The sequence below is a fragment of the Macaca nemestrina genome, chromosome 11 (genome assembly GCF_043159975.1).
Source record: "Macaca nemestrina isolate mMacNem1 chromosome 11, mMacNem.hap1, whole genome shotgun sequence".
NCBI classification, from domain to species: domain Eukaryota; kingdom Metazoa; phylum Chordata; class Mammalia; order Primates; family Cercopithecidae; genus Macaca; species Macaca nemestrina.
Genome location: NC_092135.1, coordinates 107,981,531 through 108,002,252, shown reverse-complemented (window position 1 = coordinate 108,002,252; position 20,722 = coordinate 107,981,531). Strand labels below are relative to the sequence as shown.

General features: G+C 38.3%; 2 protein-coding genes across 17 annotated transcripts in view; one reads left to right on the top strand and one right to left on the bottom strand.

The window, feature by feature from the left end:
• LOC105481132 (KAT8 regulatory NSL complex subunit 1 like) overlaps positions 1-1,195 on the top strand; it is a 139,366-nt gene extending 138,171 nt beyond the window's left edge. For all 6 annotated transcript variants that reach the window (XM_011740455.3, XM_011740451.3, XM_011740453.3 and 3 more), the window contains exon 15: positions 178-1,195. In XM_011740455.3, the coding sequence (XP_011738757.2) occupies positions 178-408 (231 nt within the window). In that variant the 3' untranslated portion in view covers positions 409-1,195. The remainder of the gene's footprint in view (positions 1-177) is intronic.
• LOC105481133 (ribulose-5-phosphate-3-epimerase) lies at positions 1,185-20,478 on the bottom strand. Of its 11 annotated transcripts, XM_071073913.1 has the most exons (8): positions 20,287-20,424; positions 19,604-19,634; positions 16,836-16,929; positions 13,274-13,353; positions 7,234-7,373; positions 6,710-6,844; positions 5,782-5,868; positions 1,185-3,671 (listed from the first exon to the last, which is right to left on the bottom strand). In XM_071073913.1, exons 3-8 carry the CDS (start codon positions 16,862-16,864, stop codon positions 3,549-3,551), a joined length of 594 nt encoding a protein of 197 aa, XP_070930014.1. In that variant the 5' UTR covers positions 16,865-16,929; positions 19,604-19,634; positions 20,287-20,424; the 3' UTR covers positions 1,185-3,548. The 11 variants fall into 11 exon arrangements, with proteins under 11 accessions (XP_070930014.1, XP_011738759.1, XP_070930015.1 ...); XM_011740457.3 differs by lacking the exon at positions 19,604-19,634 and having other exon boundaries at positions 20,287-20,426; XM_071073914.1 differs by lacking the exon at positions 13,274-13,353.
• Positions 20,479-20,722: the final 244 nt, after the last annotated feature.

The following is a 20,722-nucleotide window of genomic DNA, read 5'->3' as shown; positions in this document are numbered from 1 at the left end:
ATTCTCAGTATATTCCCTTTTGAGTTGCTATTTAAGTTGAAATGAAAATTTGTACAGTTATGTGCTAAAAGAACAGAACAATAATTATTACAATATAGATATGTACAGATTACTTGTTAGATGAATTTAAACAAAACAAATTAGTTGAAACTTAACTGAAAATGTTTCCCCTTTCAGTCTTTGTGGTGGGAACGACGGACTTTTCCACTGAAGGGTGAAGACATGGCAGCCTTATTATGTGAAGATGAAAAAAACGATCGGGTTGAATGGTCAAGCACAGCTTTCCATGGTGAAATCTTCGGTACCAGTGTACCAGAGAATGGCCACCATCCAAAAAAGCAGTCAGATGGAATAGAAGAATACAAAACCTTTGATCTAGGACTTACTAATGTTAAAAAAAATAGGTGACAGGGAACAGGTTAAGAAAACTATGTAAATGTAGGAAAGATGGGAGGAAATAAAGCCCTGTTCTGGATCTCCCATCCCCTCCAGAATAAGAGCATGTTCTGCATGTATTAATCTTTTATGCTGTTTATGAAACAGGCAAGATAAGTCTGTTTTTCCTTCTGGAACCACAAGGGTAACCAGCTTTTCATCTACAGACAAGTGGTAGTCATTTGTGTTTATCATGCAACTTACAAACACCAAGATATTAATTGCTGCAACTTGATGTCAAATCACCTTACTGGGTAATTTTTAAGACTATGTACCCACACCATACATACATACACATATATACACATATATACAAACCTGTGCGCCAAGTGACAGCTATTTTTTTTATATACATGGTAATTCATTAAAATTGCCTTAATAATATATTAGAATATACAAATATGTGTGTATAAAATAAACATACACACACACATCCCCCTATGTAGTTTTTGAAACACTGGCAATGACCCACTCCCCTTGGAAATGCATGTATGAACTACCCTATGAAATGTAAGCTGCAGTATAGATAAAACACAGGTTTCCACTGATAAAAGACATCTGAACATCTTGAATATAGAGATTAAGTTTTTTGTTGTTTTTTTGTTTAACGTGTTTAACCAACAGTAGAAGTTATTTACAGAAATTTATATACCAGATAACACAAAACTTCTTTATCCAAAATCATTGATATCTTTGGGACTAAACACAGGCTACTTTCTGTTTACTCCTAACAAAATAAAGCAAGCAAATTTGAGTTAAATATTGGTGCAATTTAATACTATCACATCTTTGAAAACTCAATTTGAGTTTTACCAATTAATGTGTCTCATGAAGACACCAATTTAAAATGAGCCACAAACAGTGAAGTCCTATCAGTATAAAATTTGAAAAAAAAAAAAAAATGATTGTATTTCTAGATTAGCAAGAAATTAGTAATTCTGCCTGATTTCTATTTCTAGCTAATTTGGTCATTCTTTGCCATAGCTTACTCTATTCAAATAAACATATATTCTTGCTTGCATCCTAGATTGGGAATTAAACATTTTCAAAAAACAAAGCTTCAATATTTGGATACTAAAGAGTATATATGAAAGAAAATTCCTTTTGAAGCTATAAAACCATTTTTTTATATGTGAAAGTTGAGGACAATTTATATAAATCACTTTTTGTCATGTAAAAACGTTATTCAAGTTGTACTACCCACATAACTGAAAATATTGGCCATTTGGCCTAATCTGTGAGGTTTGACACTAAGTTTTTGTTAGAGATTGGAAATTATACTAGTCCTTTTAAGGGGTAAAAAATCCAAATTCAATACTGACAAACTTTTGCTTGTAGTTTTACTGTACATTTATTTTTAAAGAAAAAGAAAACAAAAGCCAGACAAACCCAAATTGTCCAGGCAAATAAACTCAAATCTTTGTCATGTCTGATATTATAATCTTCTATGTAAGTTTTTTAATTAAAGTTATTTCTATATACCTTGTATTGCTTGTTATTAAATGCGACCTACTCATGGCACAAAGCTTTCCTAAGCTGAAATAAAAACAAACGTTAACAAATTTTTACCTTGTAATGCAGGAAGAAACCCAAGCAAGCTCTAGTCTAAGCTTAACTGTTAGCATTCTTACTTTTTGAACCTTATTTCTCAAAACTTATAGTAGCCTCAAGAAGTCTATTGATACTGGTACTGATATTTCTTGCCATATTTATAACACAGCAAGAGTATTTACAGGAATGAAATAGCTGACACATATTTTTAGACTCTCTATAATTCAAACAGTTATAAATACTTAGTTTATGGATTGACTCTGCATCCTGTCATCTTTTCGCCTACCTGATCTTTCTTGGAATAAAATAATATATCCTTGGGGTCAAGATCCATAGTTCCAGAATATTCTCAGCCATCTGGTTCTGCTACAGTGTAAAATTAGACTGGAAATAAGACAATGTTAAGTAAAAAGCTTCTTACCTAACCGACCTCCCAAGGGCTCCATTTGTAAAAGTACAGACCAGAAATTCTACCACTTCCTAGATCCTTTCAGGGTACCATCCTACTACTGAGCATTAATTTCTTCATTTTTTAAATGGGGACAAAAATACCTGCTTTATTATTACCACTTACTTATAGAGGTGATTTACAGATTTAATGAGAATATATCAAAGTACTTTATAACTCACGAAATATAAACTTATATAATGCTATCTACTTTGTATTGAGCATATTCTAAATTCTGGGACTAGTACTGGAAACTTTAGGTATATAGTGTTACCTCTTAATTCTCAACACAACCCCACAGTTGTTATAATTACATTTAATGTATAAATGAGTTAGGAGAAATGCAAAAAAGATTGGGTGATTTGTTAAAGGTCCAGCTAGAAAGGGGCGGTCAGAATTCAACCCAGTATTACTTCCAAACAGAGGTTTTACTTTTTCCTTTCTACTCAGAGCTAACACAACAGCATTATTTAACATCCTTAAGAATGGTGGGGAGGAATCACTGAATAATCTGCTTTGACAAAACACCCTGATAAAATCTATGCTTGTATTTTACAACCCCTGGGTTTCATACATTGTTTTTATAGTTTTCACACATCAAGTGTAAGGTTAAAAGTGATAGATTTTAAGAACCAAGAATATGGTATGCCATCCCACCCAAACTTATAAACAAATCACAAATAACATGAAATAGAAAAAAACCATAAAGACTTCCTTTGCTTTTGGAAAACAGCTGAGAAACAACAAAATTCTTTTCAGAAGTACAGACAAAATTTGTTTTTGTAGTGTAGTCAATATGCCCTCCTTAGGCATTAAGACACTTTTCTGTTTGTAACCTTAATACAGCTGTATTTTTACTCTTTATAAAAATCAAGTCTCTCAATAAAAACAGTATCTTACTCACTAATCATTAAGCTGCATCACTAAAAACATAGTTATACACACCAATTTCTAACCTCTTAGAATATTCTGCACAATCAGTTTTAATCACTGGAATGAATAACTGCTCAAAAAAGCAGTGCAGCTTCAATTGCATTATGATTTGGTAGTCAATATTCCTGTTTTCCAGTACAAGGGAGATTTCATGAACAGAAACATTGGGCTCCTTATGGTTTCATCGATCAAGAGAACGTTTCTGAGCAGCTTCTGAGCAAACATTTCTTAATAGGTTGATCACAGATCTGGGGTCTTCACTCCTCATAATAGCACTGCCAGACACAATCATGTTAGCTCCTGCCTGGAAGAAGTAAACAGTTAGGTTACGCCTCAAAGGAAAATGGAGAAAAACCTAAAACAGAATTCCTGGACTAGAATGTCTACCCTTGCATCTGTCAACATTTCAATCATATGAGAGCCACTTTGAGATTAAGCAGACTTAAGCAATCTAGTTCAATAAGAAAAATTTAAAATGTTCACAAATGAGGATGTGAGATTATTTTTAAATGTGTCTAAGAAATCATTGACCTTTCTGGTAAACCAACTCTTAATAATCTACATGGTATCTTTGCTACTCTTTACATAAGGTTTATTAAAAGCCTTTACTCCTCAAGCCCACTAAGGTTTTTCCCAATATGCACTAATGCTTTTATTAGTTACTAAAAAAAAAAACAACTTTTATTCTTAATTTGTGAGTGTGAAAGGACAATTATTGCTACCATGTGAAATTATCCATAAATTACGGCAAAATTAAAGTGATTTCTCATTTTTGTGTCAAAAAATGGAATGAATGTCTCTCTTTATACTTCATTGCATTCCAGAATGGTTTTGAAGTGGCTTTAAAAAAGTTTTTAACTATGTTTAAATATGGAAGCAAAGAAATTAAAAAAGAAAAGCTAAAAAATTGGGTCCAAATGTAACTCTGAGCTTCCTAGGATTTGATTCGAGGATGGAAACCCAATCTGTTTTGTGATTCACTGCTAGAACAAAGAGGGAGAAGTGGGAGAACCACAGGCTGAGGAAAATTTTTCCAGACAGTGTCACTTTATGTATGACAGCATTTCTAACAATATTCCTCACAGAAATTATAAAGGTAAGTTTTATAGGGTTAATACTGCAAATATCTCTTCAGTTAACCCATTTATGCCTAGTGTTCCATTATTGGAATGCTAAGCTTGTGGGAGTTCTTCATATCCTGCTGTTTAAGATCATCACCAAGGTCTGATTTTTCACAAAAAAAATTTGCAACCTCTGGCATAAAAGCAGAGTAGTATACTGGCAAAGCACAGTTTGTACAAAGAATTCCACAAGCAGTCAAAAGGATATGAGCTCAGTCATTATCTGCCCAGCCCCTCCTGCATAAGTATTTACTACTGTCAAGCTTTTGATGGGTATATATCAAGCAGAAAAGTGTGAGAGTTATACAGAACCTGGAAGCAGATACACCACACTGTGAAAGAAAAGCAGGTCATGTGAGTTTTATTTTAATCACTTGTGGTGCTACCAGGAGGGCTGGCATCCTCGGGAGCCTGACTATGCTAGACTAGCTATCTGAAAAAAAAGTAAAAAAAAAGTTTTTATTTATATACAGATAGCCAAAGAGGTATATAGAGACAGCCAAAGGGGTATCAGGGCTAAATTTTAATCAAAAATGGTTCTAGCAAGTTCTTACAAGGAACAACTAAGTAATATATAGGTTCTAAAGAATAACGTAATAATTAGGTCAATTAGATTTCTCTACTTTTATCCCCCTTGGAGACGAGGTATCTTTTAATTCCATATTTTGGAAAAATTTCTCACTTCCAAGGCCCTGGAACTTAATGATCTTCCAAAGGGCTGAAATTCAACATATTATTTTTTAAAAAAGAACTTTCTTCAGCCTTCCTGAGACAACCAGGATTTACTATTTAACAATTTATGTGATTTTAGAATATCCACTTATGGGCCGGATGCAGTGGCTCACATCTGTAATCCCAACACTTTGGGAGGCCAAGGCAGGCAGATCACTTGAGGCCAGGAGTTCGAGACCAGCCTGGCCAACATGGTGAAATGCTGTCTCTACTAAAAATAAAAAAAATTAGCCAGGCACGGTGGCAGGTACCCGTAATGCCACCTACTCAGGAGGCTGAGGCAGGAGAATCGCTTGAACCCTGGAGGCAGAGATTGCAGTGAGCAGAGATCACACGACTGCACTCCAACCTGGGCTACAAAGACAGACTGTCTCAGAAAAAGAAAAAAAAAATCCACTTATGGCTGTTTATTTTCCTAGTTGTACATGTGAACAAAAAATACTTTTCCAAGAAAGAAAGTCAACTTAGGAACCATAGAGGGAATCGCTGGCCCATGAGACAATGTCCTGGAGACATACTTGACAGGAAATTGTTCTAGTCAGAGTTGAAGAGCAATCTCACCTCTGCACACTTATGGACAGTGTCAGGACCTACTCCACCATCGACCTCTATATCCAAAGATGGGAACTGGGTCCTCAACCAGTGAACCTAGATATATACATGAGGAAATAAGTAACTCCTAAAGTGGATATGTCGGTGGGGGTGGGGGGGTAGACAACCAAATAAACAAAAAAATCCAACAGCCAAAATTAGCACTTAAAACTCCAATTGTCTCACACAATAACTATACCAATACAATATATTACCAGGGAACACTTGATTTTTAATAGCAAGCTTTGTTCTATTTGGCAAACAGCAATCTGTAATGTCTTTATAGAGACTGTGTGTCATGGAAAGAAGACAGACAAATCCTCAATAGTCAATGACAACTTCCAAGAGATTTAAAGGTTACAGAGATAACAGTTTCAAAAGACAACTTCAAGACTCCTAGGCGTGGTGACTGACGCCGCTAATCCCAGCACTTTGGCAGACCAAGCAGGGAGGACAGCTTAAGCCCAGGAGTTCAAGACCAGCCTGGGTACACAGTGAGGCCTCCCCTCTATTAAAATATGTAAGAATTAGCTGGGCATGGTGGTGTGCACCTGTAGTCCCAGCTACTCAGGGCGCTGAGGCAGGAGGATCTCTTGAGTCCACGAGGTCGAGGCTGCAATGAACCCTAACTGCATCACTGCATTCCAGCCCAGGTGACAGAGCAAGACTTTGTCTCAAAGAAAGAGAAAATTTCAAGATAAAGATGTAATACTTCTCTAATTTTCAAATCAGAACTCTATTACAGCATTTATTATATACTGTATCAGAATGATCTGTAAGCATCCCCATCTCCTCACCTTCAGAACAGGTTATGCCTAAATATACAAGCCTTTCAATAAATGCTTACTGAATGAACACACGGTAAAAGTCTCACCCCAAAATCAAATACTTCTTTTACCTTTGGCATCATATCTTCCATGAATTTCTGCCCTCCAAACCCCGGTTCCACTGTCATAACCAAGGCCATATCTATTTGATTAGCCCATGGTGCCAAATACTCAACTGAGGTTCCTGGTTTGATGGCAAGGCCAACCTGTAACAGACACAAATATGCTATATCACATTGACATTTACAATTCCCTCTGTATTACATTATGTGGCACAGCAGGCCCAGTAGAAATATCTGTTCTTATTTTTCAAAAGTTACCAAGACTATTAAATGTAAGTATTTCCAGCAAGCAGTAGCTTTCAGAAAATATTAGTGGAATATATAAATGCTATTTGACAAAGAAGTTAAATCCTGGCATCATAGATGAAGAACAGCTGCTAAAGTAGGCAATGGGCCCTGACTGTGCCACTGCACTTCAGCCTGGGCGACAGAGCAAGACTCTGTCTCAAAAAAAGAGAAAATTTCCTGTTTCCAGCAAATCTTTCCCAACTGACAGTGAATGTTACAAAACACTCTCATCACTGGTTTCTTACCTTCATTCCATTCTCCCGAATATCTTTAATCAAAGCCCCTGGGTTCTCAGTAGCCTCGAGATGAAAGGTGTACTGATTGGCTCCTGCTACAGCCATTGGCTTTACCCACTGTTCTGGCTTGGACACCATCATGTGCATGTCTAGAAAGAAAAGACACTTCAAAATATTACTGAAAAATACCTGGTTCATGCTATTGGAAGCCAACCTGTATGCAGTTTTTGCCACTTCGGATATGAACTCTTTGGGCATCACACAAATCATTATTTCAATAGTTATAATTCAGTATAGGTAGTTTCCTCTTATTCTGAAGACATGGATTTAAATTCATTTACAAAAACCCTTTTCCCACAAAAAGCATACAGTGCTGTATATAAAAAGTTAACATCTAAAAATCAGGAAATCTAGGTCCAGGTCCAGGAAATGCCACTCTACAAAACTTAAAGAATATGTCATATTATCCATGCAGACTAGTTTCCTCTAGGAAAATTAAGTGATTCTTTTCATTTCTTCTTTCAATTTATTGAGCAATTACTGCACTATTAATTATTCTAGGTCCTAGGGTTAGAGCAAAAACATGAAACTCTCCTGTCACAGGGATTACATTCTTAATGGGACAGTCAAACAATAAACAAGGAAGTAAAATGCACACTAGGTAGGCAGTTAATATGGCTGGTGTGCATGGGGAAGGAGATACACCAGTCAGAGGTCAGGGAAGCACGTGGTGAGGAGAAACCCTACGGCATTCTGCAGGCCATTGGGAGAAATCACCACAGTGAAGTGACAAGATACTATCGACCGAGGAAGCTACGATAGCAATAACCCAGGTGAAAAATGATGGCAGCAATTCAGGATGGATATGTTCTGAAATAAGAGCAAAGAGAGCTGTGGATGGATGAGATGTGGAGGACGAGAAGATCCTCCACGGATAGACAGATGAGAGGAAAACAAAGATGGCATCAAGGATTTTGGACTTATTAACTAGAAGAATGGAACTGCCATTAATTGAGAGGCAAAAGACTGCAAGAACAAATTTAGGGGGAAGGACATGCTGACTACCAAGAAACCTGATATCCATCCTAATGCTAAAGCTTGATCCATATAAACATATAAGGTGAAAATGGGCATGGCCTGCTTAAAGATCTTGACTTAAATCATAATAGCATTTCATGAGAAGGAGAGGGCAGCTTAAAACAAGCTAAACCAAGAAATAACACTGTGAAGCATCCTGTGTTTGATAAATGTAGTGAGGAGAGGTTTTGAGTTTTTTATTTTGCTAGAGGAAGCACATTTCTGATACAGCCAAGCTATACTTAAGAAAAACAATTTCTAACATTCCAGAACAATTATGAAATACAACAAAGCCTTTAAAAAAAAAGTCAGAAAAAGAGAGTATAAAGCTTGACTAATAAAGTCAAGATTAACATTTGTATTTCTAATCCACCAAAAGTAACTGCATGAGAATTTTTTTTTTTTTTTTTTAAATAGAGATGAGGTTTCGCTTAACTCCTGGCCACAAGTGATCCTCTCATGTTGGCTTCCCAAAGTGCAGGGATCATAGGCATGGGCCACCACACCCGGCCTAAATTAGAACATATTTTAATAGGTAAAACTTTATTCTTTAAAAAAAGTATTAAATCTGGTGTTTCTTATTCTTTGAATTATAAACAAGGAAAATTCAAGCTGGTTGAAAATACCTACTCTATTCATTCCGTAAGTTACCAGACTGCTAGCTATGTCATCCTTACTCAATCTCTAGCATCCAGTAACCACTAGCAACCCTCAACGGAGAATTTCTTTGGTGTTTAGGGAGTCAGTAGCTCAGCAAATCCGTGTACAGTTAACATTAGATCAGCAATTCTCAAACATTCTATTATCATTCTATTATCATCTATTACAATCATAATCTATTATTCATAAAATTGGTCAACAATATGCTGATTAAAAAGAATCTAAGTTCTATTAAATTCTAAGTTACATTAAAAAAAACACTCACTATATATGGCTAGGTGTGGTGGCTCAAGCCTGTAATCCTAGCACTTTGGGAGGCCAAGGCAAGTGGATTGCTTGAGCCCAGGAGTTCACACTCTTAAAAATTAATAAAGACCCCAAGAAACTTCTGTTGATATGGGTTATATTTATAGATATTTAATGTATAAGAAATTCAAACTAAGACATTTTCAAGCATGTAATTTTTGGCGGGTACGGTGGCTCACACCTATAATCTTAGGAGGCTGAGGAGGGAGGATGGCTTGAGCCCAGTTTGAGACCATCCTGGGCAATGTAGTAAGACTCCTTCTCAATAACAACAGAATAATTAGCTAGGCATGGTAGTGTGATCCTGCAGTCCCAGCTACTGGAGGGGAGGGGTGAGGTGGGAGGACTGCTTAAGCCCAGGAAGACTGAGGCTTCAACGAGGTATGAAGGCCACGACTACACTCTAGCCTGGGCGACAGAGCAAGACTGTCTCAAAAAAGATACCTCTATTACATATTAATTAAGAGTGGTATTGTTTGTTTTACATTTTTGCAAGTCTTTGGTGTCTGGCTTAATAGAAGACACCTATATTCTCACATCTGTTCCATATCCAATCTGTTGTAATACAGATGTTCTATGACTTACAATGGGGTTACATCCCAATGAACTCATCCTGAATTGAAAATACTGTTATGTCTAACTGCATTTAATATACCTAACATACTAAACGTCATAGCTTAGCCTAGCCTACCTTAAATGTGCTGAGTGGTAATTTTATAAAGGTTAGCTGCAATGTGCACTCTGTAAACCCTATCAATAAGCTTTTCATTCTTTGTTACATTAAAACCCATTGTTTGTCTTGTATTTTGAATGGGTATTTTAAGTACTGATTTACTGAGTTACACACATCTGACAAACAGTGACAGATTTCATTCCATAGTACCCCAAAATTACATTTGTTAAAATAACTACAGATCTCATCAGAAAAGCTTGTTAACTGTTGGGACGCTATCAAATCCACAGTGGTAAGATACACAAGTTCTTCAAAATTCTAATTTTGGGAACAAAAACTGACAAGGTATCTTTCCTTGAAGAGACAGCCGCATTTAGTTAACATTTTTTAAAAGTCATTAAAATAGCCAGGTCTGAAAAACCATAGTTTATCTCTCAGTTGTTCTTTCAAATAAACATAGTGTTCTGGAGGAAAGCAGCTAGTTCAGATCATACCTCTATGGTACAAGCAGTTTTCCTTGAGAAAACCATTATGTTCCAACTCCAATATGCAGCAATGCAGCACAAGTGCTTTATATGCACTTCCTACTTTGTCACACAAAGTATTAAAAAGGCATGTATTCAAGGACCAAGATTTATTAATTTGTACTGCTTCATCAAGGATATTTATTGCAAATGCATGATGATGAAGAATATAACAACTCCTGATATAGTCCCTGCCTTGAGTTGGTTAAGGCACAAGCAAACTAACTCATCAATGTTTTTGAACCATCAGTAGAAATAATGGTAAATAATTTCCTAGTATTATGAAAATAGTTTTGATATACTCTCATGGATGACCTGCAAGGGTCTTAAGGAATTGTGTGAGTCCTTATACAAAGTACTTGAGGATCACTGATTTAGACAATAACAAGAACAGACTTTTCCCTATCACTTTATTTCTTAGACGTTTATTTCTACTCAACATGAAAACTGAAGAGTTAAGAATGTTAGTGTTACATATACAACACAACATGTAATCTTGGTCCTAGAATACATTCATGTATCAATTATCCAACAACCAAAATCCAAGAATTAAACAAATGTTTCTTAATATAAAAAACAAAGGTAGCTGGGCTCAGTGACTTACACCTACAATCACAACACTTTGGGAGGCCAAGGCAGGAGGATGGCTTGAGCCCAAGTGTTCAAGATCAGCCTGGGCAATACAGGGAGATCCCATCTCTACAAAAAGTAAAAAAATAAGAATAAAAATAAAAATAGCCGGGTGTGGTGGCACACACCTGTAGTCCTAGCTATAGCTGCGGCAGGAGGACTGCTTGAGCCCAGGAGTTCAAGGATGCAGTGAGCTATGATTGTATCACTGTACTCCTGCCTGGGTAATAGACGGAGTCTGTCTCTTAAAGCAACAACAACAACAAAAAGCCAAAAACCGAAAAACAAGGGTCACAAAATCCAAACATTAAAGTAAATGGATTTATCTTTCAGATAAAATTCTAGAAATATTAATTAGCAAGTTTATCAACAAATTAAAAACAACAAGAAAAAGCAGATTGTGTGTGGTGTCAGCAACACAGGATTGTTAAAAGGAAAGGCACTGACAGGAAATGATATAGACAATAGTATGGTGTGACAATGGGAGCCCAAATAAAAGGGAGGAAAAAGGAAAAAAAAAAAGAAAGCATTAAAAAAATTCACACAACAAAGCCAGAAGCGAGGATTCTGGCCATTGATTGTACAGTGGGAGCAAACAATGCTATGTATTTCATCCACCTCTCACGGTCATGAGAACAACCTTAATTCAAAGGAAAAGTCATGGTATCTGCTATATAAGCTAACTATGGCTTAAAAAAAAGTTTAGATAATCAGAGGACTATATCCCATTATCTGGAAATTTCAAAATGGTGAACATATTGGTGGAACATTGTTTCCTCATGCCACATAAATGAGGTAATAATGTACATTTTCTTTGGTGTACTCAAATGCAGAGGCTGAAGACTGTATCTAACTGAATTTTCTGTGACATTGGAAATGTCCCATAGCTGCACTGCACAATATGTGACTGCTGAAGACTTGCAACGCGATTAATGTAAATAAGAAACTGAATTTTTAAGTTTATGTAATTTAATTAAAAAAAATTTTTTTTTTTTTTGACATGGAGTCTCACACTGTCACTCAGGCTGGAGTGCAGTGGAATGATCTCAGCTCACTACAATCTCCACCTCCCAGGTTCAAGAGCTTCTCATGCCTCAGCCTCCTGAGTAGCTGGCATTATAGGCGTGCGCCACCATGCCCGGCTAATTTTTGTATTTTTAGTAGAGACGGGGTTTCACCATGTTGGCCATTCTGGTCATGAACTTAAGTTTATTTAATTTTAGTAGCTACATGTGGCTTATGACTACCATAGCGAACAGCACAGAGTCCTTCATAAAACTGGTCAACAATATGCTGATTAAAAAGAATCTAAGTTCTATTAAATTGTAAGTTACATGTAAAAAACTATTTAGGCTAGGCGTGGTGGCTCAAGCCTGTAATCCTAGCACTTTGGGAGGCCAAGGCAGGTGGATTGCTTGAGCCCAGGAGTTTGAGACTAGCCTGGGCAACATGGCAAAACTCAGTCTCTTTTTTAAAAAAAAGAAAAAAATAAATAACACTACTTAAAAAAACGTGTACAATTTCTCATGTTTAAGAGATCTGACAGCTGAGACATTGCTAACTTAATATAAATCACTTGTAGGCCACTAAGTAATCTTAAAAATCTTAATTTACATTGTACTATGACATTGGAGTGAATATTTAGGCACCACTTGTAGAAAGCTCCAATTTGCACAAAACAAATGGCTTCTGGACCATAAATCAACTGATTCATAAACTCATTTAACAATCACACTGAACCCTGATCATGTCTATGCTTAGCTTTAGGAAAACCACAGTAAATAAAGTGGATTCAATCCCTGCCCTCAAAGTTTACAGTCTAATAAAAGTCATCGCAGATCAAAGGAAGTTCTCGGAGGAAAATCAACAGGTGATAAGATAATTGGATAAAGGTTAATTTGGGAGAGGGTGCTCAAAAAGGCCTCTCTGAGGAACTGACAAATGACTTGAGGCCCAAAGATGTGGCAGCCAGCCAAGCCTCTACCTTTCCACGCAGATGAGCCAAGGCCCAGAGGCAGGAAGAAGTTTGGCTTGTTACTGGAGTCACGCCAATGAAGACCCAGCATAGGGAAGTTGGGGAAAGGGAGCCAGATGAACTTGGAAGTTAAAAAAATCAACCATCCAGTTTTCCTTTACTTGAGCAACGCATCCAGCTTCAGATGGCATAACACCCACTTACCAAAGAAAGGGTCCTGGCCTAGCTGCTTTCGAAGGCTTTCTACCACAGGGTGACCAAAGGTGATGTTGGGAACAAAATGCCTACAAGACAAACAAAATCTACTCTGAAAATGTTTTCAATTCAGTTTCTGTATCTCTCTCAATATGAATTCTGACACGGGTTGAGGGGATTGTGTGCAATGTTTTTCAATTTAATACTTAATCATCAGTATTAAATAATACTAAAAATACCGGGTTATTTTGGTTTTACCAGGTAACGTCTTCTTGACATTTCAACAAATCATGTCACATATATTTTCATAATGATTTGACTCTGTAATTCACAACCCATGACAGGTAGAAATGGAGAGATGACAAAATCAGAAACCCTCAGGCTTTATGACTTGCCCAAGTCACACACTAGTTAGTAAGTTCTGGACTCTTAACATTGATCTAAATCCTAGTCTGTCTCACGAGGCCTGTGACTACTTCTAATCACTTCTACCACAGGGCATTAAATGATAGTTTCTTTAAACTTTCTTAAAGAAGACTAATAAAGAAATGTGATGTGTTTATTAATAATGACCACCTTTCACTGAGGGTTTACTACATGCCAAGCACTGTAATTTACTTCACTTCATCTTCACGACAGCCTTATAGAGTAGATGCTATTATTATCCCCTTTGAAGAGCACAAGATAAATAAAATCCTTAAGTAACTCAGCTAATAATTTGTGAAGTAGATTCAAATTAAGTCTACCAGCTGGGTGCAGTAGCTCATTCCTGTAACCCCGATACTTCAGGAGGCTGAGGCAGGCAGATCACTTGAGGTCAGGAGCTCAAACCAGCCTGGCCAACGTAGTGAAACCCTGTGTCTACTAAAAATAGAAAAATTAGCTGGGAGTGGTGGCATGCACCTGTAATCCCAGCTACTCAGCAGGCTGAGGCAGGAGAATCGTTTGAACCTGGGAGATGGAGAGTGCAGTGAGCCAAGATTGCGCCACTGTATTCCAGCCTGGGCAACAAAGCGAGACTTATCTCAAAAACAAAAACAAAAATGAATCAAGTCTACCAGACCCACGGTACTTATCCTTTACCTTACTCCAGTTAATCTTTTTGTTCTATCACTAGTTCACTTAAATATTTAACAAAACCAGGGCCAGTCTCAGTGGCTCACACCTGTAATCCCAGCACTTTGGGAGAACGAGGTGGGCGGATCACAAGGGCAGGTGTTCAAGACCAGCCTGGCCAACATGGTGAAACTCCATCTATATTAAAAATACAAAAATTCGCTGGGCATGGTGGCGTGCATCTGTAATCCCAGACACTCGGGAGGCTGAGGCAGGAGAATCGCTTGTACCCAGGAGGTGGAGGTTGCAGTGAGCCGAGATTGCGCCGCTGCGCTCCAGCCTGGGCAACAGAGCAAGACTCCGTCTCCAAAAAAAAAAAAATAAAAACAATAATCATAATAATAAAATCTCCTATATGCAAGTACCATACTAGGTGCTTCAGAATACTGTTTTGTAAAGAAATATGCTCCAGTTCCTGTTTTTCCTAGGAGCTTACCATCTCACTGGCAAGAGATGACAGAGATTGACAGCTAAGGACTCACCAGAATTCACAACCCTACTGCTATCGTATAGTTGTCAGTGGGATGTCAACTCAGTCAAACCTTCTCATGCTCAGTTCCCTTTACATTCAAGTGACTCATGTGACTTTACATCCCAGTTCCCAGTTCCCTTTACATCCAAGTGGCTTATGTGAATAACTCTCACCACCGGACTGTGAGTGCAAGTAACGTGTGTCACTGCAGAGTCCGGAAGGTTAAGGAGAATTCTTTTCCTATTGCCACTTTACCCTTCTGCCAACAAAGCCCTTACAGAATGGAAGAGACACAGAATGGAAGAACACTCACGGTGAACTCTTACATGAGGAGAAACTAGAACTAAGCTACTGAAATCTGGGCTTTGTTAAAGCAGCAGGTATTATCCTATATGAGGATTACAAGAAAAGCTATACAATAACAGGCAGGTAACATGTGATTATAGACAAAATATACATAAAATAAGAGCAAGTATTAGAGAACATTAAGAAAGAAGTTCATGAGATTTACAAAATAGGATTTATAAAGATGGGAAAAGAAACAAAGGCTGAAAATGAAGCAGAAGCAGAAACAAGCAAGTTATAGTCAAAGACGTGGAGAGTGGTATTGACCGACTTTGGCTAGTGTGAAAAAAAGATGGGAGGTGGGTAGTATCACATGAGAGGCATCAAAGGCCAAGCTCATTGTCTGGACTTTTGTCCTGCTGGAAATATGAAGTAAGATCTTAAAGCAAGAAATATTAATAAATAAGATAGAATGGGAAATAAATTACAACAGGGTAGGTAATTGCAACTGCCACTTGGTAAGTGGCAAGGAACACTAAGAATGACGAAACAGGCAAAACTGATCGGATCCGTTAAATGATTAGGTGTGTGGGAGGGGAGTTAAAATACAAACTATGTTTAAGGCCTTACAGTTAAGATGACAGGTAGAATGACTGTTAATAAAAACCAAACTTATACATGGGCCACACACAGTTCTAAAGACTTTCTATATATTAAATCATTAAAACCTCACAACAACCCTATGAGGTAGGTACTTTTATTAACTGTATCCTACAGATGAGGAACAGAGGCCCAAGGTCACACAACCAGTAAGCGCTGGGGGCGGGAGTTACACATAGGCACTACGGCTACCAAGTCCAGGCTCTTAACTACTATGCTCATCTGTCCCTATAACAACAACTAACAAAACAAATGGGGAACAAGTCTAGCGGAGAAGAGATTCAAGAGAGAGAGGTAAGGATTCAGGACACGTCGGAGAGGGACAGGTAAGGCGGATGGGTACACTTTCACTCAATAACACCTTGGTCTTTGGAGGTTTAATTTCTATCATGAAAAAAGTGATTCTACCATTTGCCTGAGCAATGATTGTCAGGGCTGTGGATAAGATGTATGTGTTTACTTAAAACTTGAAATAAGGGTCACAGAAGCAGGCAGTAAGGCCTACTGAATGCTTTACAACTCTGGAATTAAAGATTTGAATTTCACATACTGTTCTTTTATTATGCTGTGTAGTCTGGGAAATAGTTTTGTTGTCTTAACAGTAGGTTTCATTTATTATGAAAATAAAAGTATAATATCCACCTCCCGAGTAAACACGAGAACCAAAAAAAAAATACACTTCTACTTTTTTGGGAAAACCTAAACAAAACGTATAAAAATACTATCCCTACAGTTATGTGACTTAATTTGTGCTTCTGAAAATCAATTAAATGCTAGGTTCACAAAGTATACTGGAAGAACAAAAAAGGAACCAGTAGTCTCAAAAAACCCAAAGGCTATGCTGAGCCATAACAAAAAAGGGCTACAATCCTAAGCATGAAGTCAGGGTGTCTCAAATTTACCAAACAGTAACGATGAGAGCAGTTCTAATGTATTTACAGTCTCCACCTCGGCCTACTGACTCCAAAGAGGACCAGGAATCTGACTTTTTAATAAATGCCAGAGGGAGTTAACAGACCAGCTTGGAAAACACTTAACTGTTTCACTTTAATGGAGAGAAACTTCATTAAAAATTATGCTTCATCATTATCTTATTCTGCCTCTTTTTCCTTTATTTTCTGGAGTCGGTTAACTGTGAAAGAAATAAAATACAATAAAAAGGTATCCCTTTCTCCCAGGGACTCACTGGAATTACACTATAATTTTTGTAATGCAACGATACAATTTTCTCTCTCACATTCCATCATCACTCCTAAGCTTTACTTACATAATTCTAACACAATCTACTGCAGACAGATCAAGCCATTTACCCCTATCTCCCAACAAGGCAAAGATGGTAAGAGGAGGATTAGAGTCGCTATAAAAGGTACAGGACTGTAACTAGAAAACAATCTTCCTATAAAAGGTACAGGACTGTAACTAGAAAACAATCTTCCTGTGAATCAGGAATCACAAACTCAAATGCTGCTGGGGGTTAGTAGATAACATCAAAGAGCAAAACAGAGCAGATAGGGAAAGGCACCAAATGAAGTACATCCCGGATGACTCAAGGTGACGCTGCCCCTGTCAGCTCCAGCGCGTGTCACCTTGTAAGACTGAGGACCCAGTGCTGGAAGTCTTAGTTTTTTTGTTTTTTTGTTGTTGTTGTTTTTGTTTTTTTCCCCCAAAAGTGAGAAATGCAGCAAAAGTCAGAAATGTGAAATCGTCCCAGTTTTAAATCCTGGTAGCTAATTTAGAAATTAGTTTGCTAATTTAGAAATTCTTTGCTCTGTTCCCATGGTTAGGATGAACACATTCTAGTCACTGTCCTGTCATGATGTATTTATGTTTTCTAGTTTTTTTTCCCCCAGAGAATCCGCTTGTCCTTTGTTTCACATATCCAGTCATGCTAGTGCTCCATCTTCCACAGTACTCCGCAAACCGGTTTCCGAGTTTCTAAATGAAGAAATTCAGTTGTAACCAGGGGAGAAATTGGAGGTCTCGGTGGGGAGGAGACTAGAAAACAACAAGCACATCCAAAGTGTAATGTTGGATGAGATTTTAAAAAGGGGCCAGGAAAAAAAACCATGAAGGCAGTCCTGAGAGGGAAGGCACATTGTGGCTGCACTTTCATGGCCCTAGCCTAGTAGACACCACAGCACATCACGTAGGGGCCCTGGCACCAGCTCTGCCGGCCTCTGCGGAATCTGGTGAGACATCAGGGAAGAAGCTGAACCTCCCTACACTGGTTTTCTCCTTTGCAAAAGGGGAATAAAAACAGCTTTTAACTCAGAAAGTAGAGAAGATTAAAAGAGAAATAATTTTAAAATTGTGTATGCAGAATTCAGTTTCTCCAAACCAAAGTACCTCCTGGCAAAGGGGAAGAGGAATAAATAAAAAACAAATACTTTTTAAAAATTTTTTTGTTCCCAAAACTCTGATCCATTTTATGGATCCAATTTATCTTATTGAGCTCAGTCTGCCATAGAGCTGCGAGGGGACAAAAGTGACTCCTGAGAGACTCCTCCTATTATGATTAAGCCATTCATTCATTCAGCCAATGATTACTAAGCTCCTTATGGTGCTTTTCCAGCAAAGAATACATAGGTGAGCAAAAAGAAAAAAAACTTGGCTTTCAGGAAGCTTACAGGGGAGCAGGAAAGACATGAAATAAGTTAATAACAGTAAGTATACAGTTAACAAAAATAAGTATACAAATTATTAGTTGCTTTTTTGAGGCCAAAGACCATTCCCTGTAAACATAGAACCCACAGAAAGCATTTAATTTGAGACAACACAAGTTGCTGCATTGCTTCCAACCCTGGCTCCACTATTTACGAGACCACTGTCAGATGACTTAACCTCTCTGTGCCCAACTCCTCGCTGTCAAATGCTGGTGGTAATAACATCAATTTCAAACGGCTGGGTGAGTTAATTCACACACAAAAAAACACCAGAACGGAAACAGTCAAGTGCTCATAAACATTGCTATTATGGTTATCATTAATAATCCTGACTGGTGAACTGAAACAATTACTTTCCCCAACCATTAACTTACTCAAACATAGTTTAATTAAAACCAAATTGCTTTCTGTGTCAAACAGATTCACAAATATACATGTAGCTTATTCCATCCTGTGACCCTCTAGGTGTTTACTCTAGCACAAAAATGTAGCTACTTATCTTTGAGGTACACACTCAGGGTATTACCTGTGACAGTTTAAGGCTTTCAAGCAAAGGTGTTAAAAATGAAGTAAATAAGTACAATTACATATAATGGCCAACTAAAGGCCAACCTTTGTGAGAGAGAACATTTACTAAACTTTTTACACATTTGGCCTATTCTTAGTACTCGATGGTCAAAGTTTTGTCATTATCAGTTGGGTGGACTCCTAAGGTAACTGAGTAAAATGCAAAAGAGAAACAATACATTTAACCACATAGAGCAATGGAAGATAAAATTCTTCAAAGTCAGATTAACATTAAAAAGAAAAGGAAATCATCACCTTTTGAAAATGACACCAATTTGCAAATTGAATGAGGAAACACAGGGTTTTTACCTATTTAAAATAAATTTATTTTTCCATCCCCACTCAAGATAATGGCATTTATGATTTTTACAGTCAGTTAACAGTGGGGCTTAGAGAACTACTTGGCAAACCCAGGAAGGGCCAAGCTGCAAGTCTGTCACAATCTTCTGTAATCTTGAGGGAGTCTTACTATTTTCTGTGGGGTTGTTTCCTCATTCTATTACCAACTTCAGAAACTAATATCCTGATTCCAAACAATATTATGTGCTGTATCTACAGTGCTTAAAAATTACTTACAAAAAACTGACCTCCCTGAAGAGCAGGGTGCCTGAAGAGAAAATAGGAAATCAGACTTTTAATAATGATGTAACTAACAATTACAGAGAACTTAATATACGCCAGGCACTGTAAACCTTACATGTACTCGCTCATTTCATCTTCCAAAGATGCCTAAGCGGTAGGTTCTATTAGTAGTTCCATTTTTCAAATTATGAAACTGAAGCTCAATGAGGTTAGTGGCTTGTCCAAGGTAACCCAGCAAGTGGCAGAACTCGGGAACCTCGCTGCAGGTGCCAACTTTAATCGTTACAGAAGTCTGTCTCCCCAGCTTTGCCACTAACTAGCTATATGAGCTTGGGCAAGTCATGCTTCTCCCCTTGGGCCTCAGTTTCTGTAGCTGAAAGTGAAGAAACGTCCTAAAGATTTAGGTCGCTTCCGGGTCCTAAGTGATGGAAGACCACACGTTACGTGGGGGGGGAGGGGAGGAATTGAGGTTTGGGATCCGGCCGCAACCCAGGACGCCGCGACAGTTCTGCTCCTGCCAGAGCCTCCAGGGGTCCTACCCAACTCCCCTCCTAGCATGGCGTTCAGAGTGAGGCGCTCGGTGGCACAGGGACGCGGTACATCCAACAAGCACTCAATAAAGGTGCGCTGATCCCGCCCCCCGCGCGGCAAGCCCGACCGGAGCCCGGAGGAGTTACCCGTCCATTACATCCAGGTGCAGATAATCGGCCCCAGAGTCTAGCATCCGGAGGCACTCGGCCCCTAAATTGGCCAGGTCGCTGTTGAGGATGGACGGGCCAATCTTGCAGCCCGACGCCATACCGCTGGCTCCCCAGAGCAAGTTACCCCACGAGTCCCCCGGCAAGACTAGAGCGTCACTCCGATTGGGCGGGCAGTTTTGGCCCCGCCCCTTCTCCGTACAGGCTTCCGGACTGTACGGGAAGCAGCGACTCTGCGATGAGGAAGTTCCGCCTCCTCCTGGCGTGAGGCGGTCTCTGCTGTCCGCCTGGGGCGGGGCGTGGCACACGGGAGTCGTGTTCCTAGTTCTGACCTTCCTTCTTATGCTGTTTGAATCTTAAAGTCCTCGCAGCACTCAAGGCGTTTCTCAACCTTTTTTCGCTTTGCTTCCCCTAC